The sequence below is a fragment of the Monomorium pharaonis genome, chromosome 6 (assembly GCF_013373865.1).
Source record: "Monomorium pharaonis isolate MP-MQ-018 chromosome 6, ASM1337386v2, whole genome shotgun sequence".
Lineage (NCBI taxonomy): Eukaryota > Metazoa > Arthropoda > Insecta > Hymenoptera > Formicidae > Monomorium > Monomorium pharaonis.
This window is the reverse complement of record NC_050472.1, coordinates 7,090,702-7,116,430: the sequence shown is the minus strand read 5'-3', so window position 1 is coordinate 7,116,430 and position 25,729 is coordinate 7,090,702. Positions and strand designations below refer to the sequence as shown.

Sequence of the window (25,729 nt, the reverse complement as noted above, 5' to 3'; positions counted from 1 at the left end):
AAAAACTGTAGAAATTTATGCATAAAAATATGTAATTTTTTGTAAAATAATTTTAAATTCTCACCTCCGCCGAAATTAGTTCTGACTTCTTAATAAAGAAATTTTATTCATTCAAAGGCTCATTACCAGACCTATTCAACATGACAAATGTCATTGTTATGCTCAGAAAGTACTTGTATGTTATTATAGAAGTATTTTACATATTTCAGATACCCTTACTTTTATACTTTTCAAATTTAATTCTTTTATATTAATTATTTTCTTTAATTTTCTATACTTTATCAAAGCCGTTATGATTTTATGCATATTATATTATCAAGCTAATATAATATACATAAAATTATATATTTAAAAAATAAAAAATCTTATATATATATTAGATTTAAAGTATTTCTTAATAGGTCCATAAAAGTAATAGATTTAAATAAATGCAATTTTAAAAATTTTAGGTAACTAAATATCATTAGATAGGAAGGATGAATACGTATAAACAATTGTTTTTATTAACAGAGGTTCTATTTTCTTAAAAATCAAGGGTATCTTCTTTACGTATTACAATAATATATTACGATCCAGTAATATATGACTGTTTATAATTCTAATTTGACTTTATATGAATAATTAATTAGAATAATTCTTCATTGTGTAACTCGTGGGAAGATACTGCACAAATTTCATACAACTTTTAAAGGTTTTTTTGTCCATCTTGAGGGAATTCGCTAATAACAGAAAAAGCGAATTCTTACACTCGTGTCGGTGGCCGACTGGAATGCTTCACGCTTCATGAGCAAGAACAGGATTTAAAAGGAATAATCACATCCCTGTATATGAAGCCATTGTGAGACCGTCGTTATTGCGCTATAGATCGCACAACTAAAACACAGGATCGTATAAAATCAATTAAAAATTGTATACGCTATATCAAGGATTACATTTATCAATAATACAACTGTCACAAAAGCAGAATCTATTACACAATTCAATAATGCAAAAATATTGATATACCAGCAAAATAAAATCAGATGTAAGTAATAAAATAGAAAACGATATTAGAATAAAAAATTATAGTATCTGAACCAAATAGAATTTTCTTTTAATTTATTTTTTTAAAACTTTATTTATGGAAATATTGAAATAAACTACATTTTAAAATCTCTACAAATAGTTTTGAAAAAATTAAGTTAATTAAACAGGCCTTATAAATAAGCCTAACAGTTTACGTCAGATACCTTACAATAATAAAATGTATATTATTAATAATATTTTATTAATTTATTTACTTTATTATATTACAATATGTCTTTAATGTGTAAAAATATACAGGGTGTCCTAAAACATGTCAATGCTCGTAAAAGGGTAGAAGGGATCGAGATGAACATAAAAGTCGAATATTGTCTTGGGTTAGATTCACCAATAATCGAGGTATTAATTTTTCAAATTATGCGAATGAGAGTTCGCCTAGGGTAAAGCTCGACCCGCTCGAACCATAACACGGAAGAAAAATCTATCGTGAATATATAATAAGCTTTTATTAATTTATTGTTCACAATTTATACAATAGAAATTAATTAGATTATTGGCAGATTCCATATCTCTCTCGATTATTGGTACGTGGATCTAACCCAGAACAATATTGGACTTTTTATTCATCTCGATTCCTTCTACCTTTCTACAAGCGTTGATTAGAACATGTTTTAGAACACCCTGTATATACCTTTAAAAAATATTGTTAATCTGTCAAGTTTAATTTTAATCTAAAATATTTAATCTATGAGTTTATAATATTATCTTACAAATGAATCTTGGTAATTATTAATCTGTAATTGAATCAAATTTTTTACCTTATATTATACATCATCTTTGAGTACCAATTAATACTGATGCTGCACTGGCCTCTCCTGACCGCTTGTACAACTTCCTTAGCCATTTGTTGTTCTTCTTGTCTCGTCGAACTGTAATACAAATTAGTGGCTTAAAGTGTTTCGGGGGAAAATTTTTATTGTTTCCTTTTCCTTTCGTGGAGTACCTCACCTGCGTTCTGTCGTCGGTGAAATCGTGAGGAAAGTAAGTTGACTATTACGATTGGTCAATTCCTGACCCAAACTTTCCATCAGACCTACATGTAAATAAATCACGAGCTATTAACCGACACGACATTTATTGTTTACCGCACGCGATTTGACGAGCGGCTTTTATGATCGACTATGCTCACCGGCAATCGCCGCCCTCGAACCCAAGTATGTATCCTGGGTGGACGTAATTGGCGTGATTCCGATAATGTGCGCTCTGTCGCGTTGCATCATAAATGGCAAAAACGCCAACACCGTCTACAATAAGAAAAAAAAATTAAAAATTAGCCAACAAAGCTTATAATAAGGCATACTATTGTGTAAACCTAATTTATCGAAACTGCAGTCATAAGGTTTTTAATTGTTTTATTAATTATTAAATTTTTCTTTGCTTGATGTATAATCTTAATTTACAATTTTCTTAATTTGCATAAATAACTAATTAATATATTTATTAATACAGCCAAAGAGCATGTGTAGAAAAGATATTGCACATTGTATTAATAGAAATCTTACAATTTTCGAGTACAATCTGTTTTATTAATATTGTAAGAAATATATTAGAAAACAAGTACAATGACGTCATAATGGAAAGGTGTGCTCTATTCCTGCTATGTGATGTGTTTTATAATACGTACAAAAAGTTTTTAAATTATAACTAACAAATCATAATAAATTAAAAACTAAATTTAAAAAATGAATAGAAATCTACTCTAAAACGTAATCGAATTTGCTGATATATTTGAAAATATATTTGAATATACATAATTATATTAATTATATATATTTTAAAAATCACATTTCTAAAATATATTTTTTGTTATTGAAAATGTCGAGATTTCGGATATCTTAAAAGTATCATTTTTTTTTAAATAAAGATTTACAAATTATTTTTACCATTATTATTAACATAACATTTTATTATAAATATTTCCGAATTTGCGTGTGAATCTCGTTCCGATCATATATTCCTTGTATGTATTTATAAGGATATTATTTTACAAATTTTAAGCGCAAATTTTCTCCACGGACACTATGTATAACGCGTTTAACGTTAAAATCAGCCGTTGATAACCGGCCGCGTTTTAATGATACCACATGATACATGAGATCGTTTCAAGGACACAAACAACTATTGCCGACGCTTACCCAATAATGGCTCATGAGAGTTGTATTAGCTGTATCGAAAATATCTTGATAAGGCTGCCCGGCGCAGGTCACTAGGACGTCGATGCCACCGACCTCATCCTCGACCTTCTTGGCAATTTCGCGTATGGCATTACGATCCAGCAGATCACATTCGTATGCTGCCATTGTGGGCCCTACATTTTCCCGTTCGCATTCCCTATGGTCAGGCCCGATTCCCTTCACTTTATTGCACCGTGATTTTAACCTGGCAGTTATCTCTTCTACGGATCTAAAGTCATTATCCACGCAGATCACAGAACAGCCACCCTTCGCGAATTCCTCGGCGAGGAACTCGCCGAGGGTCGACGAGACTCCGGCAATCTGTTGCAAGAAACGTTTGTGCAATGAGAAAACATTGCTATGCATTTTCAAGATTAATTTTAAATCAAGTTAGAGTAACTCCGATATTGATATTCAAACATCAGAAAATATAGAAGGAGTGAAGGTAACTTGAATTATATGTCTCTATATTATATCAGTATTGTGATTTCGGTACTTTATTGTTATTAACGAAACCATCATGAATTGAATTGATTTCTCAATATAATAACAGCGCGATCAGTATTAGGACTTATATAAAATGATTGCTGTAGGGAGTATATAAAGACTTAATGGTTATTTTTCATGATACAGAGTAAAGGGATAGTAAAAAATGGAATACAGCAAGTGCTTAGCTTTTGTATTTTTTATTTAGCCTAATATTTCGTATATCCCATCTGTTTAGGATATACATATGACATTTTTACGGCGTGCGAGATTTACGCTGTAGTACAGATGCTTTTTGTGATCGAAAAGTGCTCGTATCTAGCTGTTATTCTATTGCTATTTGCATATTAATCTTTCTTCTTGCTTTATTATTACTTGGTATATTTATCGTTTTTATTTTCTAATAAACATTGTAAATAAATTTTACAAGTTATTTACATTTTACTTAAGTAAGCATTATTGTTTTGTGTAATTTTCTGCACATTCTGTATTCCACATATGAGTGATCGAATATTTCACGTCTATAAAATATATAATAAAAGTACAAAGGTTTCTTAATGTCTTTTCTTTTCACAATATAAGAAATTTAATACTTTGTACTTCTAATTTCTTTATAGTAGTTTAAAATTTTTATGGAAGTATAAAGTTTTTATGGAATAATCTATTTTTCTTAAATATAATACATGATACTTAATAAATCAAGTTTTTATTAAGTGCGATATACCAGAGTTACTCTATTTATAACACTTTTAAACAGATTCTAAAACCGTCTATTTTATTGACATTATTAATTTTAGCTGTATATTTAATTGGCTTTATAGAACGCAAAATTATTATTAACAGAATTAAAGTAAGCACAAGAATGTAATGATGAGTTTATATAAAAAAGCAAAAAGGAATTTTATTTTTATTATGTCACAGTAATTGTTATCTTTACGATAATATGCTTAATACTATACCAAATTTATGATATATGTATATGTGCAAAATAAGATCAAGAATCTCTAGAAAAAATATAATTTGAATAATATCGTACAATTAGAACTAAGATTAGAAAAAATCTTTAAAAAAAATTATTCTCTTTTAACAAGCAATTTTATGTTACAAAATATATTTAAACTTTGCATAATTAAAAATTCTTTAAACAATTAAAGTGGCACAAATAAAGAGACCAAAAGGCGATTTTATATCAATAACAAAAAAATTTAACATTTACGAAATTATTACATTTTTGTTTGTTTGACAAAGAAATTGCCTTTTACCCTTTTCATTTTTATGCATACTTTAATTGTGTAAGTACTTTATGTAATAAATATTTTGAATTCTGTAAAATCAAAAAATTCAAAAATATTTTTTTATACAAAATGTTGATGATTGACTTTATGATTTCTTCAATAAAAAATACTTTTTTCGAGCATAAAACAAGAGTAATTTTCTGCATGTTTTAAATGTTGAATATAATTCCGTTTAACAAATTGCTTCATTATGTTCTGCGAAAAGGGGTTTATTCAAAATCGACCAAATCCACCCACTCCCAAATTTGCATCAAACTTTGGATTTTGATAGACCTTTATGCCAATAACAATCCCTGAAATTTTCAGCCAAAATAATTACACGAAAGAAGGCAGGGGGTCAAAGTCGAAAAATTGCACTTCAAATATCTCCGAAACGGTGGCATCCTTCGATTTTGATTACAATTTAATATGTGATTCTCAACGAAATTCTCTGCAAAACAACGCAAACCGCATGTTGGGGAAATGTTTGGTTCGCGAGTTACAGTTTTTTAAAGTTGCGCACCTATATTCGATATTTATTTTGATCTATTTAAACAAGTGTCCTCTGGAATCCGTTGTTGCGCATTACTGTACGTGTAAGAACGGCGCTCGCACTATTGGATCTTGTGCTCACACCGTGGCAGTAATTTGGTATCTCGGATGTGTGCAAACATGACGAAGATTTTTGTGCACCATCAGACTTTCTTAACATTGGCATTTTCCGCTGGTAAAGCCAACTTCTGAGGAGACCGAGAACGAGCTAAGTAATGAAGAAGATCTTTGATGCATCTCATAGGTGAAACATAGAAGTTATATTGTAGGCTTCTGCAATATTGTGATAAATCAATATTTCATTCGATATTTTATCTGCAGCTCGACTCATTTCAAAAAGTCAAAGTTCGATACATCAAAATGTGATTTATTGCAATACAGCATTACATAGGTTTCACATTCCTTTTTGAGATACTATTGGAGATAAAGGAGAGGGAAGTGTTACTAGGTTCATTAAACTGGAGCTACCGATGATATTTAACCATTTAAATTTGGATGAACCGCGGGAATTCGAAACTGACGCGCTCGCACACGCGCCGAGCGTTGCTGCAGTTCAGATTGCCAAATCAACCCCGAGGTGCGCAACTTTAAAAATCTATAACTCGCGAACCAAATATTTCCTCAACATACGGTTTGCGTTGTTTTGCAGGGAATTTCGTTGAGAATCACATATTAAATTCTAATCAAAATCGAAAAATTGCCATTTTTGGCAATTTACAATTTTGTGTTATTTTTAGGGTAAAAATAGGGCAAAAAATAAAATAACTGTAAGTGACTTATTTTGTATTAAGATTTCAAAAAAAGTGAAAAGAACCATTTTAATAATACATAATATTCTGTATCTGTTACTCCAAGGCGCAGCTAAATAGCTCTTAGTGTTTCGGAGATATTTAAAGTGCAATTTTTCGACTTTGACTCCCCGCTCCTCCTCGTGTACTTATTTTGGGGAGCTGAAAATTTCAGGAATTGTTATTGGCATAAAGATTTATCAAAATCCAAAGTTTAGTGCAAATCTGAGGGTGGGCGGATTTGATCGATTTTGAATAAGCACCTTTGCTACTCTCTAAAATTACATCAAAATCATGATTTTAATATTATAATATTGACAGAGTTTATATTAATCATATAAATATATTTTTAATCATAATTGGCACAACCAAATTTCTTTTAAAGAATAAAAGTGTTAATTAAATAATTTTGAATACAATGAAACGTCTTCAGTACATTACATATTGTGATTATAGTTAATATATCAAAGTTAAAATATCAATTTTTTGTAACACTAACAAATTTCTCAAAATTGTGATATGATAAAGTAATAAAGTAATATAGTAAATAGGATTTTATTCAGTACTCAAAAAATTACACAAATGTTTATTTTCTTATATTTTGTAAAATAATGTAATTAATTTCAAATAAATAAAGAAATGTAATATATTTCAAGTTAATATTATTAATATTATTATATTTTATTATAATTATATTTACATGCAACACAAAATTAATTACTTACATTACTTTTTTCAATTCTAATTTATAAAATATTTTATATTTTATATTTTAGTTTTATTAGATTTTATAAATAATAATTTTAAAACTAATTAAATATTTAAATTATTAACTTTAATTTAAAAATGTAATAACTGTACAATTTAAAGTAGATAGAAAGAGCACATACTAAAACTACATCACCGGTCAAATCCCTCGGCGGCTTTGGCAGAAGAGACTTTATGATATTAAGAATGGTTAAAAAACCTGAGATGATAGCACCAATTAGAAATTCGGCACTGAGATAAAACAAAACATTAATCGAAAAGCCTGTTCTTGAATTTGTAATTGTTGATTCGTCTCTAACTCGTAGCATCATCCACTGCAAAACAATAAAAATTAATCATTTTATTTATTTATTCATTTATTTTATATACGTTTATGTGTTTATTATTATTACACGGAGAGAATTTTCTTTTAAAATTTACCCTCAAAATCTGATAATTGTGGGATAACGTGTGACGTCGAAGAATTTTACTATACTTTTTAGTAAATTATGATTTTAGTACAATTTACTAAAAGTATAGTAAATTTTACTAAAAAGTATAGTAAAATTCCTCGAGGTCATACATTATCCCACAATTACCAAATTTTGAGGGTAAAGTTTAAGAAAGAAATTCTTTCCGTGTAGCTTTAATAAATAATAAAATTGTTATTATCTTAAAATAATTACTAGAATTATTACAATCCATATATTTTTTAGTTTTTTTTTTTTATTACACTTATAAGTTTGACAAAAAATTTTATATTAACAAATTATTTTTGAGCTCTTACTCATTACTAGGGGATATGACAAATTATACTTGTACTCTGTCGAAATCAATGCCTTTTCATACGAGAAAGTATCAACACATTTATGAGTAAGTTATATAACGTGTAAACTTGTATGCGCCTACTGCACAGCATGTAACGAAGAATGTAGCATGTCTTTATAGACAAACGCACCCCAAAAGATTTACGATTATCGCATCAAGGCGCGAAAGCAAACTGTGTAAACAAAAATAAATTGGTTATGTCAAAGATTGTTGCAGAAATTCTTTGCAGCACTTACATCATTTTTACTGTATTACATAATTGGAAGAGTTCAATAGCATTTAATTATCAACTTTTAACACGTAATGAAACGTATTCAATCCTTGAACCAAACTTCTTTTGTTGTAATGTAATATAATGACTTTATTATATAATTTTTTCAAAATATTTTAAAAACAAATGTTAATTTATCTTTAGTAAAGCCTAAAACTTACTGTGGTAATAAACTTTGTTATTAGTGATTAAAAAATGAATGTATTACATCTCAAAGCATTACCAAAAATATGAAAATTTTATTATTCTATTATTATGTTTAAATATCTGTGTATTTAAAGACAATTCCCTTCTTGGTTTAAATGCTATTTAATTTCTTAGTTGCATTAATTCTTACGTAAGATCGCGTTTTGTAGTAAAGTTTAATGACAAAGTAGGATTACGATATTTATGCAAAAGTTTATTTAAATACATATTTACTTGTTTAAAAGTTATTTATCCAAAACTAAGCAAAATATAATTATTGTACTGCAATAATTACAAACTTTGGTATTTTATTCTTTATACGATTGATTTTAGGATGTATTTACAACAAATATTTTTCTAATTAATCAACAATAAAAAATTGTCATTGATTAATTAGAAAAAATATTAACTACAAATATCCTTTTTCTTGTAAATATTAAAAATTACATTATTTTGCAATAGTGAAATTTCTTGTGTAACATAATAATTTTATTTATTTTATGTTTTAGACAATATATAAAAAGCCTACAACGTTTAAACTTTGATAGTTTTCAGCTAGTATTGTATAGACATTAATGTACCAAACATCTTTTATTCTTAGTAATCGTATTTCATTGAACAGAATATGTAGGTAACCAGCAAACCCGGAAATAAATTTATATTACGTTGCTATGAAATGCATACACGTGTTCGTTCTCTGTCTTACGGACCAGTGTGATGAAAACACATGCCAGAATCAGTTACAAAATGCAATAAAACCTCTATAGCAACTAGTTGGTGTTATATAACGGATTAAGGTAGTATTAACGTTTTTACTCTTTGCAAAGAAGAAAATAAAATTACAAATTGCGCATGTCAACCCGAAATAGAACACAATCTTTAAGAAACTGTTGCAATGCATCATAAACATTTAGAATTTATTACATTCCTTAGCTAAAATAACATTAATTTTTTTAAATATGTATTATTTTTTCTATATTATAATCATAATATAAATAAAACATTTATATTTTACAATTTATAATTTGTATAAATAATTCTACTAATTTTATATTATAAAAAACAAAATAATTTAAAATGTATGTAATTAATATGCAATTTACTTATCTTATAATTACATATAATATTATATTTTATAGCTATATTATATTTTATACTGTATAGAAATATGAAAAAAAACTTTAAGTAATAAATTTTTGTTAACAGATTTACATAATATTATAATATTTCGTAAAAACTGTATATTATATAAACATAAAAATTTAAATATTTTTAGAAATATACTTTAGACTTTTCATGCTTTATATAAGTTATACTCAGAAATGATAAAAATTGTTAAAATATTCTAGAATTTATATATATGAAAAAATTGTAAGAGAGATTTCTTTCGTAATATTTCCGAATGTAATTTGTACAAAAATATTTGGGAACTTTTTTAAAATTATTAACTTGTATATAGAGAAATTCTAAATTTAAAAAAAGTGTAAAATTTTAAAAAAGAATTTTCACCAGGAATAGCGTTCAAAACTTTCTAACATGATAAGCATACGTGTACAGATGCTTGTAACACGGTATGTGTACTAAATCCAAGAAGATTTAAAGTGCTGTGGTTTAACAAACCGTAAAGTTGTCATTTCTTTCTTTTCCTGTTTGACTAACATAAAACTTTGGTATTCTCGTAATCTTGGCGTCAGGAAAACAAATAATATCACTTTAAAAATGATTAGTTTCATATTTAGCCTGAATTCAGGGTTATTATTCACCTTAAATTATTCACTGTTGCATCAAAAATACTGTTACGGGAAATTAATTATTCTTTGTTGTTACACATTAATTTTATAAATTCGTCATGAAAGGTATTATAAAACTATTTTTTTATATCGATTAATCCTTTTTGTAACTGCATGTCCAAATAACCTGTAACAATTTTGTAATACAGCAGAGAAAGCTATGTACTCACGTGAAAATATATAGTTCAATGCAATGTAATTTCAGTGTTAAAAATACACCGACACGCAATTAAACATTAATTTGCAGCACGCTACTTTGATGAAACAATCAGTGGCGACGGAAGTTATAAGAATATAAAGTAGTGATCAATTAAGATTTAACGCTCGTAAATGACAACAGCTTATTCTGCTGAAACCATTGGTTTTCACGCCCATTATCCGATTTTATGCGATTTTATACCTACTTATTTATCCTTCAAATAATAAAAAATATTTCAATATAAGCGAACGGCTGAAAATATGAGGAAACGCTTACAGGACACAATAACATACCTCGCAATTGTAACACTTAAATAAGCTGTAAATCTGACGCGGTTTGTAGAGCGAGCGCTATTTTTCTTATTACATAAGTTAAATTCTCTTTGGGCGTACCGCTTTCCCATCAAGTAAGAGTAAGCAAAATCCGCAAGATATGCCTATCTAGCCTGCCCCAATCAGATACCTATTACCTGTTACATAATGATACACGAGAGGGAAATTATTATAGAAGCTATCGTGGCGTAAATGTGAAACCTTTCTCTGAAATGATACTCCGGGAAATGATAAATCGATACGATTTGCACAAACAAATTAAGTCTGATTAGTCTCTTTGTTTACTGTAATAAATAATATCATAATTAATATTGCATTATAGCGATAATGACAGAGTTAAATTGCAATTATTAATATAAAGTATAATGATAATAATGGTTCAACAACGGTTGAACGGCTGCGAGGTAAGCTGGAAGAAACTCATTTCTCTTTAAAGGCATTAATTACGACATTATCGTCTACTGATTAAGGCTGAGTCAGGGGAAATTTAAATTTTTTCACGTTTTACATGAAGATTGGCATATGCGATCATATCTCATAATGCATACAAGTAATTGTACGGGCCAGGGCCGCATCAGGCTACATCTTCAAAGTTTCTCTGTATAAACTCGATGTACAATCTAATTTACAATCTCATAATTTGTCTAAAGACTCTAAAGTATAAATGTTTAAAAATATAAAAACATACTTTGAGTTGTGATCGTTAGTTTCTACCGCTCCTAGTAAAAGTCATAAACTTATTTTAAGGAACTTAAAACTTCCAGAACAAACTTCTACAATTCCTTATGTAACATATCACAATACGAATGTCACTGAGGATTTCCGTAAAAGATTTAAGATAAAAGACTGATTACATTGATCACGTAACTTTCCTCATTCGTAATAAGAAGAGACAGATCACCTAACATATAAACTCGAAACACAATTGATTTCTCATTCTAGAATGTAAAAGATTTTATATCATTTATCTTTAACAGTTAATTTGAACGTTTGAATAATCAAAATAATTGACAGATAATAATAAAAAATATTCTTTATTCTTCTTTATACTTCTTTATTTATCAAATCAAGAAAGATTAATTATATACTATTAAATATTGCAACATGTTTGAAAAAAATCCAGAACAAAGGCTCACGACAAAGGCAGTCTTTTATAAATTACTTTCAATAATACAAAGAAACATTGATAACTAATGAATATTGTGTGCTAGATCGATCGATTGCATGTAATGCATTAAGATCGATAACTTATGCTATTACGCATTAAAGCTAGTTTTCCCGTCACGATTCGCAGAGAACACTTTTTATATTCAATGCCGTTCAGTAATTAGACTTCATATCTGTACCAAATCAATTAGAATGATGATTTATGATCATTCTGAATAACAGCCTGTGCTCTTTTTTAACTAGTTCATTTACGTCATCACGTTCCTGATACATTACATAGACTTTATTTCCAAAGGGCACTGGGAGAAGGGAACTTTTGCTGCCATTTGTTTCAAATACACGTAGACATATAAAGATCAATCACTTCTATAAATCTGACACAACTATTTATATTCACAATAAAATAAAACTGGATATTAATAATTAGTTTTGTTAAATTATATAAAATAATTTTTATTATTATTTCAAAATTATCTACTATTTAACTAAAAACGGAATAATTTATTAACGTCAATAGCTTTTTAATGTCTTTTTTCTAACTTTGTCTTATAACAAGTCATTCTCAACCATTTAAATGGAAATTATCCCCACAACCGTTAAAGTGTTTTCTTCTTTTAAACTGTTTTTTTTTTTTTATAATTAGTTTTGTAAGATAAATACACACAAGAATACTGAAAATACAAAGTGACAAATAAAGTATTAATTTTAATAACATATTTTTATTACTACGATTATACTTGTTCATTATTTTGTTCAAATTAACTATTAATAATATAAAATCTCTCATAAAATAAAATTATATATTAAATTATTACATATTTTACAAATGTCACTTTCTTATATGTAAACGTTTTTAAATAAATAAGTTTATTTAGTTAAAAAAAAATAACAAAAGTTCTTTTTTTTCGCTTTTCTGACTATAAGCCCTTAATAAAATTTTTTTATCACTATAATACTTGTTTATTATGTTGTTCAATTAACTATTAATAATATTAAATCTCTCGGAAAAAAATAATATTATATATTAAGAGTACTAATATTATTAAAAGTAATTTCAATTAATAATATTAATAAAACAACATATTCTATTAAACAAAAATATATTTGTTTTATTATTACTATTATAGAATTAACTTCTAATTTATATTAATTTCCGATTGATATTAATAAAAATAATTATTCCGAGAATTATTCGTCCGATTAAGCTGTCGTTAATTAATGCTCAATATAACTTCCTTCTTTTCGTGTAGCTAAAATAAAATGCAAGTTATTCAAATTTATTTTTATTGCTCAGAATAAAATTTTAATCAATAATAAAAAAGAAAGACTTAACTGTTCTCTTTTTAATTATAGTTTTTTTAATTAATGTAACAAAATAATAAATAATTATTATTTTGTTATAATATTATATTAATATAACAATGTTATAATAATATAATAAGTTAATTTTTTATAACAATAATTTTTGACATAAGAGAAACGTTATTAGACATGTATCTCCTCCAACACTTACCAAAAATTTATTATTATTAATTCCGTATAGCGTATACAATCAAATACTTTTTTATTATAATATTTAAATTTAAATAAAATCTTTAATATCTAAAGATTACAATTAAATTTGAATATTATAATAAAAAAGCATTTGAACGCCCAAAAAAATGTTTTGACTGATATAGATAGATTTCTTCGATGTCACAACTAAAGTGTATCGATAATTTTTGTATCTGTGAGAATTTTAGCTGTCACGTATGGAATTCGTAAATTCTGCTTCTGTCAGTTAAATTGATTAAGTGTAATCATCATATATATATCACAGTATTTGCCAATCACTTATCTACCTTAGCTAATTTTTACACTCATACAATTTTTGTTGAAGTTGCAAGGGTTTTTTTTTAGTAAAATTAACAATAATGCGTATTCATAAGTGTCTAAGTATATTGATAAAAATGTCTGTTTACTGAAATGTTTACCTTAACAATGAATAATTAAATAGATATAAATTATTCAAAATTTTATTTTAAAACATGGCTTTAAAATAAAATTTTACTAAAAATACATACGCTAATCGTCTCTTGACTTACCTATTTTAACAGATTATCCAAACTCACACCATACACAATGTAAGTCCGCATGTAGCACGGCTCAGCGGTCTTATGGTCGTACGGAAGATACGCGCTTATAGCGCGTGAAACGTTACCGCAGGGAACGCGTAGATCACTGGATCACGCTGGATCTCCAAGTCACTCGGCGGTTTTGTTGAACAGTGGGGAACGCGTGAAGGAACAATTTTGCTAGCACTGCGCCAGCGGTCAGAACGCTCGAATCGCTTGAACTTGACTGAACACAGCAACGGTACAATGTACCAGGAACCGTAGTCGGAGTATAAGACCCAACCAAGGTCGTTGTCTCCTTCGCCAACGTCTTTCCTTTCCTTCTTCACACGGGTCATTTTCCTCCGTGTGAATGGTGCCGATACATCATTGATCTCGACCATGTGTAACGTGATTTTCCACTTTGATTTCAACATTTTTAATACGTTTGGATTTTCTTAATTAAAACATTCCTGGTTTAATGGAAAGTAATTCCGTCAATTATTCTATCAATTATTTCGTCACAACTGCAAATATTTTATTGATATTTTCAAACGAATGTTAATATTGACAAAATTTTATGTAAATTATTTTTATAAATACACTTAAAATATTATACATTCACAGATCTTACAACGTTTTTATTGGTTGCACATTTTGCAATAAAAGTTTTTGTTTTCTTTACGTAATCTTTTACAATTAAATACCTGATGATTAAAAAAATTTCTAAGAAAACTATTAACATAAAAACTACAAACTTATGAATATGTAACAAGACAGATTTGAAAGACAAGAAAGATTGGCTCGAAAGAAATCTATTAAATATTCACGTTTTCCTACACCATTTTATTCTGCTCACGTTATCCGCATTTACATTTAATTCTCTAAATGTCTCAATTTGCATAGACACAGTTAAATTTACGCCGAGAAACACAGAAATTGCTTTTAATGATTACAGATATTACTAATGCGTGTGTGCGAATGTAGAAAAGATTTCTATAGCAACCTGCACATATCCAATGATTAAACCACCGTTCTTTTTTAATAAGGCAAAAACTTCTTTCACAATCGTTCATTCTTTATTATCTCTTAGATATATATAATGTAAATTCATATAGTTACCACTATACTTCGTTTATTTAGGTTGTGAGATCTTTATAGAAATATTACACAATTTGTGTTGCTGATTGTACATAAAGACAATGGAAAAACAAGATAAAGTTACGTTAATATTTTTATGTAATAATTTTTATATCATTAATATTTTCTAAAATTTATAATTAATCATAGGATAAAAAAAATGATTACATAAATTAGAAATCTAGTAGATTCAATAAGAAAGATACAAATCAGACATTTACAGTTAAATTTATTAAGTATAATCAAAAATTTTATTGCAATAATCAGAAATCGTAATTGATACTAATTAAATAGAATGCATTTTCTATGTACTTCTGTATCGATATAATCAAAACATTTTTCATCATGATAAAAAAGATTATGTTAGGTAAAAATATTAAATTAATGGAAAAATTATATTCAACACCTACATCCGCTGTAGACCAAATAGACAATTTTAATTTTATCTTTATATTTAAAATATTTATCGGTAGAATAATAAGCTTGCTATAAAACAAGTTTATATGTTCGGAAGAGTGCTGAAATACCGCATTACTTAGAATGTAACAAGAAATAAAGACATCCTGATTTGGCCTTACAGTTGAGCCGGTTTCGTCCACTTATTAAAAGTCAAGGTGAACCTTGAGTCACGGTAAATTTCCATGGCAAAACAACTTTTCTTCCTACAAAGAATATAGACACGTTATTTTAGCAGGCAACAATTTTGTATACTTAAAAAAAATTTTAATATAAAATAAAAAAAGAGACGTTTAATTGATTTTTATTAACCCTAGAACACGCATGTAAAAAAATTTTCATAAACCCGCTCCGGGGTCCTGGAGGTCCTGGGGTCTCGCACTCAAACAGATGCGATTTTCTGGAAATTAAACGGATTTAAACGTTCAAGGTCTAGTTTTGTTCGTCAATTCTCTAGTTCAAATCTCGAGTTTTAGAATGTCTACATGAAAAAACGTTTTAAAAAATTCAAAAAAATTATAAACAAAAATATGAGGAAAAGCTTGTGATAAAATTAGAGAAAATTTGCTTTTTTTCATGATATAAAAAAAATGAAAATATGACTTTTGGACAACTTTAAAGTACAGTTTCTTGAAGGAAAAAGTTCAAATTTTAAGAAAAAAAAAATACGTCGTGATGCGTTCTTTAAAAAAATATAATTATTTTCCATATTGAAAATCACCGATTTTCAAAAGAGATTTTCTTTGCTACGCACGTTGTTTTTCGAATATATAATTAAATGGAAGACAAAATAAGAGTATGTACACATAAATATATAAAAAATACATTTATTAATTAATCAAAATTTAAAAAAATGTTAAGGCAGATCAGCGGAACATTGTAAACAGACTTTTGCAACATGATTAACACATAGCACGTAGACATTTTAAACAATAAATCATTGTTTTATGGTCGTCTTCTCTTATGCAAAAAACACATTGCTTTTGTTTTAGTAAAGTATTATCGCGATTAACATAATCCAGGCGTTGTAGTACGTAACTGTCTATATCATCTTCGCTGATTAAATTTTTAATTGCTTAACAATTGAAAATTTAATCAGCGAAAACGATATAGTATAGACAGTTTCAACGTCCAAATTATGTTAATCGCAATAATACTTAACCAAAACGAAAGCAATGTGCTTTTTGCACTATTTACAAACTTCTGCCGATCTGCTATTATAAGAGTCCTTCGAGCATATATATGTATACATATATACATATATATATCAATAGAATAGTATATAAAATCTTATAATTCTCAATAATAATGATAATACTTACAAGATAATCAACTTAACTGCAAAGTTGTCTATTTTTAATTTGTTAAAAAAGTAGCGTTATCACGCTTTGGGATCACTGAGACCCCAAGCAAAAGTTTATATTTGTTTGTTTTTGTTACCGAAGGACGATTGATGCCAGCAACCTTTCAAGGTTATAGTACAACAAGCATTTTTCCCCCCTCAGTCCGGGATCTCGGGCGGTGCTGCGGACGAAGCAACAAGAAGAAGAAATCACCCTGATGTCCCAGAGACCACTGTGCGTGTTCTAGGGTTAAATTACATTAAATTACATGTATAGCAATGTAATATAATAAAAATTGTATTGTTTTTAAAAATTATAAAGAGAAATAAATGCTTTTATACGCATTAACATTTTTCTTGTTAGAGTGTTACTATAATGTAATGTAAATTAAATAATTTGGGCGATCTCTTTAATTTCATATAAATGTTGTTTTCTTTCACAAATAGTGTTTTTACTACATGTATTTACTAATCTCGTTGCATTTACTTACGTTGACCTTATATAATTATAGGTCATTCCGAGAAATTGAATCACTATATAATATACTTACAAAAGAAATCTGTAAGAAAAAACGTTATATATATTACATTTTACTTAATTATACGCATTGTTATATGTTACTGGAGATCAAACATTCTAAGTATCTTAATGCGCATAAATGCAGATAATAATATTAGTCTCGGAAAAAAGAACAATCAATCATCAGATTACAAATAAATATAATAACTTTGCATGTACATATACACATATATTCACAGGCACAAGTTAAACGATGTTCATATTGAGTAGCAAAATTACATCGTGATAAATTTTCCATTAGAAGTAATGACGCGGAAGTAATGAACATACGCTTGAGCAACAAAATTTTTTAATGATGGCCGCAACCCGTGTTATAAATTGATACGGGGAGATGTAGTAATCGCGTATCGACCAAGACCAACGTGTTTAATTACGTAATATAACAGGTCGACAATGAGAGCGTGAGTGTAACTGCGACTTGATATGTCTAGTTTACTTTCTAAAAGAAGGCTACATGTTTCCTTCCGATTTATTCCAAGGTAATTGTTGGTCCTCTTATTATGGCGGCATTATGTTTACCAACACATCGTTAAAAAAGTAAAGGTATATTATATATATGTATATTAAAAGTATATATATTCTACACATATTACATCTTTAACATCTCACAACAAATGTTACACAATGTAGATTTCATGTAATTAAAACTCTATGCAAATTGTATGTACATTCCATACAAATCTATAAAAATATGTTCCGTAGTATTAAAAAAATCTCCTACTTAATACTAATTTATTTAACAAGGTAAGAAAAAACCGAATACTGATTACTCAGAAATATTATATAAAATTTGTAGAATATACCGCATCTGTTGAAAATTTAATTTATAAAATATTATTTATTAAATTTATTAAAGCTTAAGAAAAATAAACTATCTCTCTCTCTCTCTCTCTCTCTCTCTCTCTCTCTCTCTCTCTCTCTCTCTCTCTCTCTTTCAATAAAAACTTTATAGTATAAGAAAGTTTTTTAATTCATCGATTAATCAATCGCATTATGTGCAAATGTAGTTTTTACAGAACAAAGTTGTACTTGCATATAATGCGGTCAATCGATAAATTAAGAAACGCCTCATCCATTATTTAAAAAAATGATACATATGTATTTTTCTGCATTTGAAAAAAAACTTGCATTTTTGCTATATATACCATAGAAGAAGAATATACAACTGAAGGCACGTACTGCCTTCCAATCATTGAGCATCTATACTGTGATTTAAATCGCGTTAAAAATATCATATATCCTGAACAGGTGAGATATTATAAGATCTTAAACTAAACAAAAAATAGAAAAAACAAGCGCTTACATTTTGCTACATTCTATCCTTTATTAACCCTCTACGCTTATGTATTATGAAATAAACATTAAGCCTTTTGTACTCGCTACAGTAATCATTTTACGTAGATCATAACACACGATCGCGTTACTTACTACATGAAGAAATCAATTCAACTCACAATATGATTATATTAATATTAGAAAAATTGAAATCACAATACTAATCTTCAGCTTCTATAATAAGCACAACATCTTTCCTTTCCTCTAAATATCTTTTGAATTAAAATACTTATAACACCTTTCCTAGAATTTTCTTTTTTCTTAAGTCTAAAGTTTTAATTAAAAAAAATATTTAAATATACTTTTATACCACCAATTTAGATGTGTATAGATAAGGACAAATAAGGTGTATGTCCTGAGGACTAATATAACATAAAGGCATATAACAGAGTGATTGCGAGCAAATTACCATCACTCCTTCAATTTTTTTACTTCTAAATTCCCACGCGGCGTAAATACCAGAATAGCTTTATTAGATTTTGAAAAGACGATAAGTTAAGAGTTACAAATTTTTTTAAGTTTTTTTTCAACTTTTAAGTTTTTTTTAAATTTTCTTGCAGATTTTAATAAATTCTAGATCTCAAATCTTCTAAAGATAAAATGTTAATAATAAATGCAAATAAAATATAAATAGAAATGTTTATTAATCTAAGAATAAGGATTGTTGTATATTACAAACTTTATACATTATGTATAATTCGTATATCTAATAAAAAAATATAAGCTTTATTATATAGCCTCTAAGCTTTTATCAAATCTAATTTCGAATTCATCACATCTCTTTCTTTCTGTTTTCGCTCGACATCCGCTAAAAAGTCTAATATCAAACGCATGACACTCTCTGGGACAATTCTGAAAAAGAAGAAATATATGACATCTTAACAAACATGTTATCGCGTGACGTAATTAAAAAAATGAACGTTTATGGATAAAGCGACCTCCAGACTGTAGATGATCAATATATTATACAAACTTTTTGGAAAAACGCAAGATCTCAAAACATGACAAGACATCTGTGAGAAATTTCAAAAATACCTTTTTGTTAATGTGAATTGTTAAATAATCGATACAAACATATATCGATTGCAAAATATTTTACAAAACGTTTGTGACAAATATTTAAGTCAATGTCTGATCATTAAACAAGTCAAAATTTAGTGTACAGAGAAAAACGTTTCTTTATAGTTTCTTATATTTTCTTTTTTTTGTTTGATTTATATTTACATTTATATTACATTTATATTAGGCAAAAGCAATATAATTTTAAATAAAACATTATTTTTATTAAAACTTTTTAGTTTTATTGTATTAAACCACATTGTTTAACAGAAAAAATACAATTGTTCATAATATTTTTCAATGAAATAATTTCTTCGATTACATTTAATATCATTTCTACAACCGCCTCATGCATGACGTCCCTACTCATGCCCGTCATCTCTAAATAGCTTAGAGAACCGCTAATAATTCATAAGTAAGGTTTAGCATACGACAAGCATACGACCATACAAATTTTAACTATCTATAATTTAATTCATCTTTCTATCCTTTTTGCAATAGTGTTTACTGCTACTCATAATTTATTAATACAATAAATTTTAATTCAAGGTTAAAAAGATTTTTTTTTTTAATATAACGTAGATATAAATTATAAATAAGATAATGTAACAATTTCACTATTAAAATAATAAATTTGTTTAATAGTATACAATTGTATCATTTTAGTAAAGTAATATAATACTTTTATTGAAATTATGAAACTGTTTAAACATAGAAAATTAATTATTTAAAAATTATATTTACACCTCTCAGAGTAAAGATATTATTCAAAAACATAATATTAAACATATTAATCAAAATAATTACATTTTTAATTTAAACGTTAATTTAATTAATTAAACTAATGCATAAATTTCTTTAGTTTAAAAAAATTGTTAAATCTATAGAAACATTTTTCTACGTAAAGACAAATTTTGTACTGAATTACATAAATAGTATTTTCTTGTAAGTAAAATTAATATAAAAAATAATTATTCAAGTTTTATTATTTAGCATCAATTCTGATAACGTGATTTATTAATGTTAAAAATGAACGTCATAAAATTATGGATATCTCACTTTATAACAATGCCCAGCCCACAATATTTTATAAGTTACATAATATATTTCAAAAAAATTTTTAATTAATATTGCAATATTGCACAAATATAGCCTCCTGAATATAGCCTTCAGATCATCAATAATATTATGTAATATAAAATTATATAATAATATTAATCGTTTAGGAGTGGCTTCATAAAAAACTTTCCATAAAAAAATATTCCAGGTAGCATAGAACATTTTTATGCTATTTGTGTGCAAATTCGATTGTTGATAATAACAAATGATAACCGAATGACTTTTAATTCTTCCGGTACATACCTATTGATCGCATTTAAAGAAAAAAGACATCGCGGTATTGAATATTCTGTATAATTTTTTCGAATAGCTTTAATTATTTCTCGAGCTGCATATTCTGGTGTTACGACGCCAAAGATATAAGGAAATCTGCAATTAAATGTACATTAAAATTTATTCTTAGTCCATTACTGTCACAAATATAAAAAGGGTAATTTATAGAGCGTTATTGTAGAGAGTAAAAAGATGTTTATCATATGACATTATACGGATAAGAAAACTATTAGTCTCCTTATAGTGTAATAATAATTTTCCTATTGACTTTATATTTGAGTAATAAAATTACAGCAATTAACGTTGTAATGTCGTCGTTTGATTTTATATAAATATTATTTAAATTTGCATTTCAAACGTATGTTCCACGTAAATTCTTTTTCTGCTGCGAGAAAAGAGAGACATTATAAAGTTCTATATTCTGACAATAAGATAGAATCAAGATTGATTCTCAATTACACAAACTTAGACGTTTCCTTTTATAATATTATAAAGTTAAAATATAAAAACTGGAAATTGCTGAAGATCACGAATCACAGATAATTTCTTTTAACTTCAGTATTACTTCATAAATCAGACAACGTTCCATTTACTAAGCGCTAATTACATTCTATAAAATTACGCTATGTTGCTGCGAATAAAGACGACTCGTTTCATAAATACGATGCTCGCGTGCAAATTACCGCGACCGGGCCGGAAGACGTCTGCGCGGAAACGCTATTTCATCATGGATATCGTCAACATATATACGTTAAAAAAAATACCCGTTTAATTAATAACACGATGAGTATCATTACGTGAGAATTGCATTACCCATATATTAAATGCGTGCGTATTTTCTCGCTGTAATGTAAATAGACACTGTTTTTACAAAACGTAGCTATTATCAAGCCGAACCTTCAAATACGATTTCACCTGTATTTAGGATCCTTCGCCAATCCTGTATCGACGTAGAACGGATATACCGTCGTGAAATGAACGTTAGGTTTCCTCTCATCTAATCGTACCTCCTCGCGAAGGGCTTCCATGAGACCTAATTAAAGCCGCGCAAATTAAAATTCACTACAAAATAGTGAAATGTTAGTTGATGAGATACCTCTCACTGCAAATTTTGACGAGCAGTATGCCACTTTTTGCGACACCCCGTAAATGCCACACATACTACTTATCGCTACTATGTGGCCGCTCCCTTTCAGCAACATCATAGGTAAAAATGCTTCTATCGTCTATTTAAAATAAAATTAAAATTATAAATTATCCTACATCTTAATGTCAATCTCGTTCTTTGATTTAAAAAAGACATAAATTTCTGATTTTTACGAAATGCTAATAGAAATATTCAATTTAATTAACTCTCAAGAGCATAAATAAATGTAAGTATAAATTATTATTAAATGTTATGTATAGGATAATCTTAAAGTGTTGTTGAATATTTAAAATGCGTTTAATATTATAAATATTCAACAATTAAGTAAATATGATTTAGTTTATAGGCATACCCAGAAGTTTGAAAGAACATTAACGTCGAATGTCCTTTCCACATCATCTGGATCGAGACTCAAATATGGCTTATGGAATAATACAGCAGCATTGTTAATGAGTATTGTCACATCCGGCACGCCTACTTTCCTCATTAATCTTACTGTCTCGCGCACTTCTAATCTCTTTGACACGTCGACCACAAAACCGTAAACCTAAAATATAATTATATTTCAGTCAGACTTTCTAATAACGCCTAATTATGCCTAATGACGCTTCCTTTAAAAAAAAGGTACAAAATTCAATTTAAAGGAAAATTAAATATATCCCTACCTCTCCACCATTTTTCGACACTTCTCTCATTGTCGATCGATTGCTATCAATATCACTGTCCCAACAAACGATTATGCAACCCATCGAGGACAACTGGATGGCTAATTCACGGCCGATTCCATGGCCGGCTCCAGTGATCTAATGTCGATTTTAATAAAATAGTCTTTATAAAACATCATACAAATATATATAGATTTTGAAGCTATTGCAACATTCTGAACAGTTTGTTGAAAAGCAGAACGAACTTACAAGAACGGTTTCTCCTAATAAACGTTTCATGGAAAATGGTACAATCATTCTGAAAGTTGCGATTATCATCGCCAGACTTATCTTCGCTGACAAAAAAGACAGGTCCAGAAGTAATCGGTGTAATTGCATATCTTTGAAGATACGTTGGATGATTTTCATCTTAAAATAGATTAATAAAAATATATCTAAATATGTTAAAAATAAAATTAATCAAAAGAAATCAAAATTTATTTTATTATTATTATTATTATTATTATACAATGAAAAGAAAAATAATATCTTTTCAGAGAAAAATTCTCTGAAGCAGTAAAATTTAAGAATCACGATTATTTCAATTCTTCGAAGAACGTTTAGAAATGTTACATTTAAATCTAAGAGAAATGCCCAAATAGAAATTCCAAAGAAAAAGAATGGAAAAATCCGCTCGTTAATCTCGCAAACGCACCGCGATTTTGTGACGCAATCCTCAGCAGACCGTAATGTTCGCCGATCACTTTCCTACCTACTGTGAAACGTCGTTGATGGGGAGACCAGTTTGTTTAAGAATCTTGAACGCCGTTATACGCAGTTTTGAAAATAGCATGTGTTATTTAATAATGACAGTTTGTTACCATGACATCAATATATGACCTGTCAATCACAGATCGATTCGAAATTTATTATTCGTTATTAAAAAAAAATAAAATTTAAAAACATTAAAAAGTTAGTATTTGTACCCAAATCTTTTCAAAGAAATTAGAAATCTCAAAGATTTAATTAACAACGTCTAATAAGAGGATTTATTTTATATAAAACAAATTCATCTATTAAACATAGTTAGTTAAACTCTGATGTAAAAATTAAGTTGTAGAATTGGGCCAAAAACGTCTTCTTCAGAACTTTTAAGATTTTATCAAAAGATTGAAGACATTTAACTTTTAAAAAACATTTTAAACATACACACAAAATTATTTACATTAACAATTTATAGATTAAAATTTATTATGTGACCAATCTGGATGTAATCTAAAATAAAAATGTTTGTGTTAAAGAAACCTATTAGTTAAAGTCTATAATAATATGTTTTATTATCTAGTATTACAGTAATACAATTAAGCTACATTTTTTCAAAAACATTAAAAAAACATAAAACATGAATTATGATAAACCGCTGTAACCATGATTTAATATTTACTTAACTTGGCTAATAACATATTAACTTTATCTATTATAAATATCTTATAAACTGTAATCTATTATAATTATAATATTGCTTCTATAGAATTTATATTATAATATAAATTAAAAAGAAGATAATAATTAAAATTATAATAACGTTTTTGGAACTAAAATATTTAAAGTTGCTGTTTACTTTATTTTGCTTCTAATTATACTACAATATTTTATCAATTTTTAAGAGAGAGTATTTATACTTTTATGATTGGGGACTTAACTTAAAAATTTGAATGTTTAAAATTGCGTGTAAAACAATTTTTAGGAAATTCTTAAAATTCTTAATATTAGATCTCTGTTTATGTTGTTTAAACTTTGCAATTAAAATCTTCTCTTTCTCTCTTTCTTCAATGTCCGAATACATAATTATTTCATTTTAAATACACAAATTTTGAAGAATTTTAAACAATACGAACAGACCTAGTATAATTTTCTGTCAATTATACTGTTCTAAGAAATTGTCGATTATTAAGATTCTTTTAATTTATGCAATTTGAAATCTCGAATTATTAAAATATCAGTGTTCAGAAATATAACCAATTTTTAAAAATTAGAAAAATATATACTTTAGTATTCATATATAATTATTCGGTTTTTATATATATTTAAAACTGGCTTCAGATATCATAAATATCATATCATTCTCAACAACCATATTAGCATTTCAAATATTACTCAAGATAGCCTTGAAATAAGAATCGACTGTAAATGCTGACTGTGAATGACTCGCAAAGAATTTAAAGAATTCTAAAAATTTTAGATAGTGCATATTTACCGACTATTTGCATCTAGTGCTTTATTATTTAAGACTCATAATTTTTGCGAAATTGAAATCTTGAACTTTTGAAAGTGTAATTTATAGAACTATAGGAAATTCTTTAAAATGTATGAATCGGAATGTTACATTTATTATAAGATATTGCGTACATACTATACAAGAACATCTTTCTGATAAAATTTTAAAATTTTTTTAATTTCTTTGATAATTTTAAAAGTTAGAAAGTTTTTTGATTACAACAATGTATTTTTATTATAAAAAGATAAGTATATACAAATATACTCAAAATTTGCACGTTGAAAATATTGTAAAAATATTTATTCTGTTTCCACATAATTTCACCCCTCTGATTGATATAAGCCATTATCGACATTGTTTTATCGCAAAAAAATATCGATTCTTGC

At 27.4% G+C, this 25,729-nt stretch overlaps 2 protein-coding genes across 3 annotated transcripts; both read right to left on the bottom strand.

The window, feature by feature from the left end:
- Positions 1-497: 497 nt before the first annotated feature.
- LOC105834015 (estradiol 17-beta-dehydrogenase 11) lies at positions 498-14,161 on the bottom strand. Its single transcript, XM_012676196.3, has 7 exons — positions 13,962-14,161; positions 7,248-7,439; positions 3,219-3,578; positions 2,213-2,327; positions 2,032-2,116; positions 1,842-1,952; positions 498-873 (listed from the first exon to the last, which is right to left on the bottom strand). The coding sequence occupies exons 2-7, from the start codon at positions 7,434-7,436 to the stop codon at positions 801-803; spliced, it is 933 nt and encodes a 310-aa protein (XP_012531650.1). The 5' UTR covers positions 7,437-7,439; positions 13,962-14,161; the 3' UTR covers positions 498-800.
- Positions 14,162-19,435: 5,274 nt separating this feature from the next.
- Positions 19,436-23,993, bottom strand: LOC105834011 (short-chain dehydrogenase/reductase family 16C member 6-like). 2 transcript variants are annotated; one of them, XM_036288795.1, is made up of 8 exons: positions 23,781-23,993; positions 23,336-23,494; positions 23,087-23,224; positions 22,774-22,968; positions 22,371-22,500; positions 22,190-22,307; positions 21,245-21,370; positions 19,436-19,675 (listed from the first exon to the last, which is right to left on the bottom strand). In XM_036288795.1, exons 2-8 carry the CDS (start codon positions 23,492-23,494, stop codon positions 19,564-19,566), a joined length of 978 nt encoding a protein of 325 aa, XP_036144688.1. In that variant the 5' UTR covers positions 23,781-23,993; the 3' UTR covers positions 19,436-19,563. The 2 variants fall into 2 exon arrangements, with proteins under 2 accessions (XP_036144688.1, XP_012531647.1); XM_012676193.3 differs by lacking the exon at positions 23,781-23,993 and having other exon boundaries at positions 23,336-23,772.
- Positions 23,994-25,729: the final 1,736 nt, after the last annotated feature.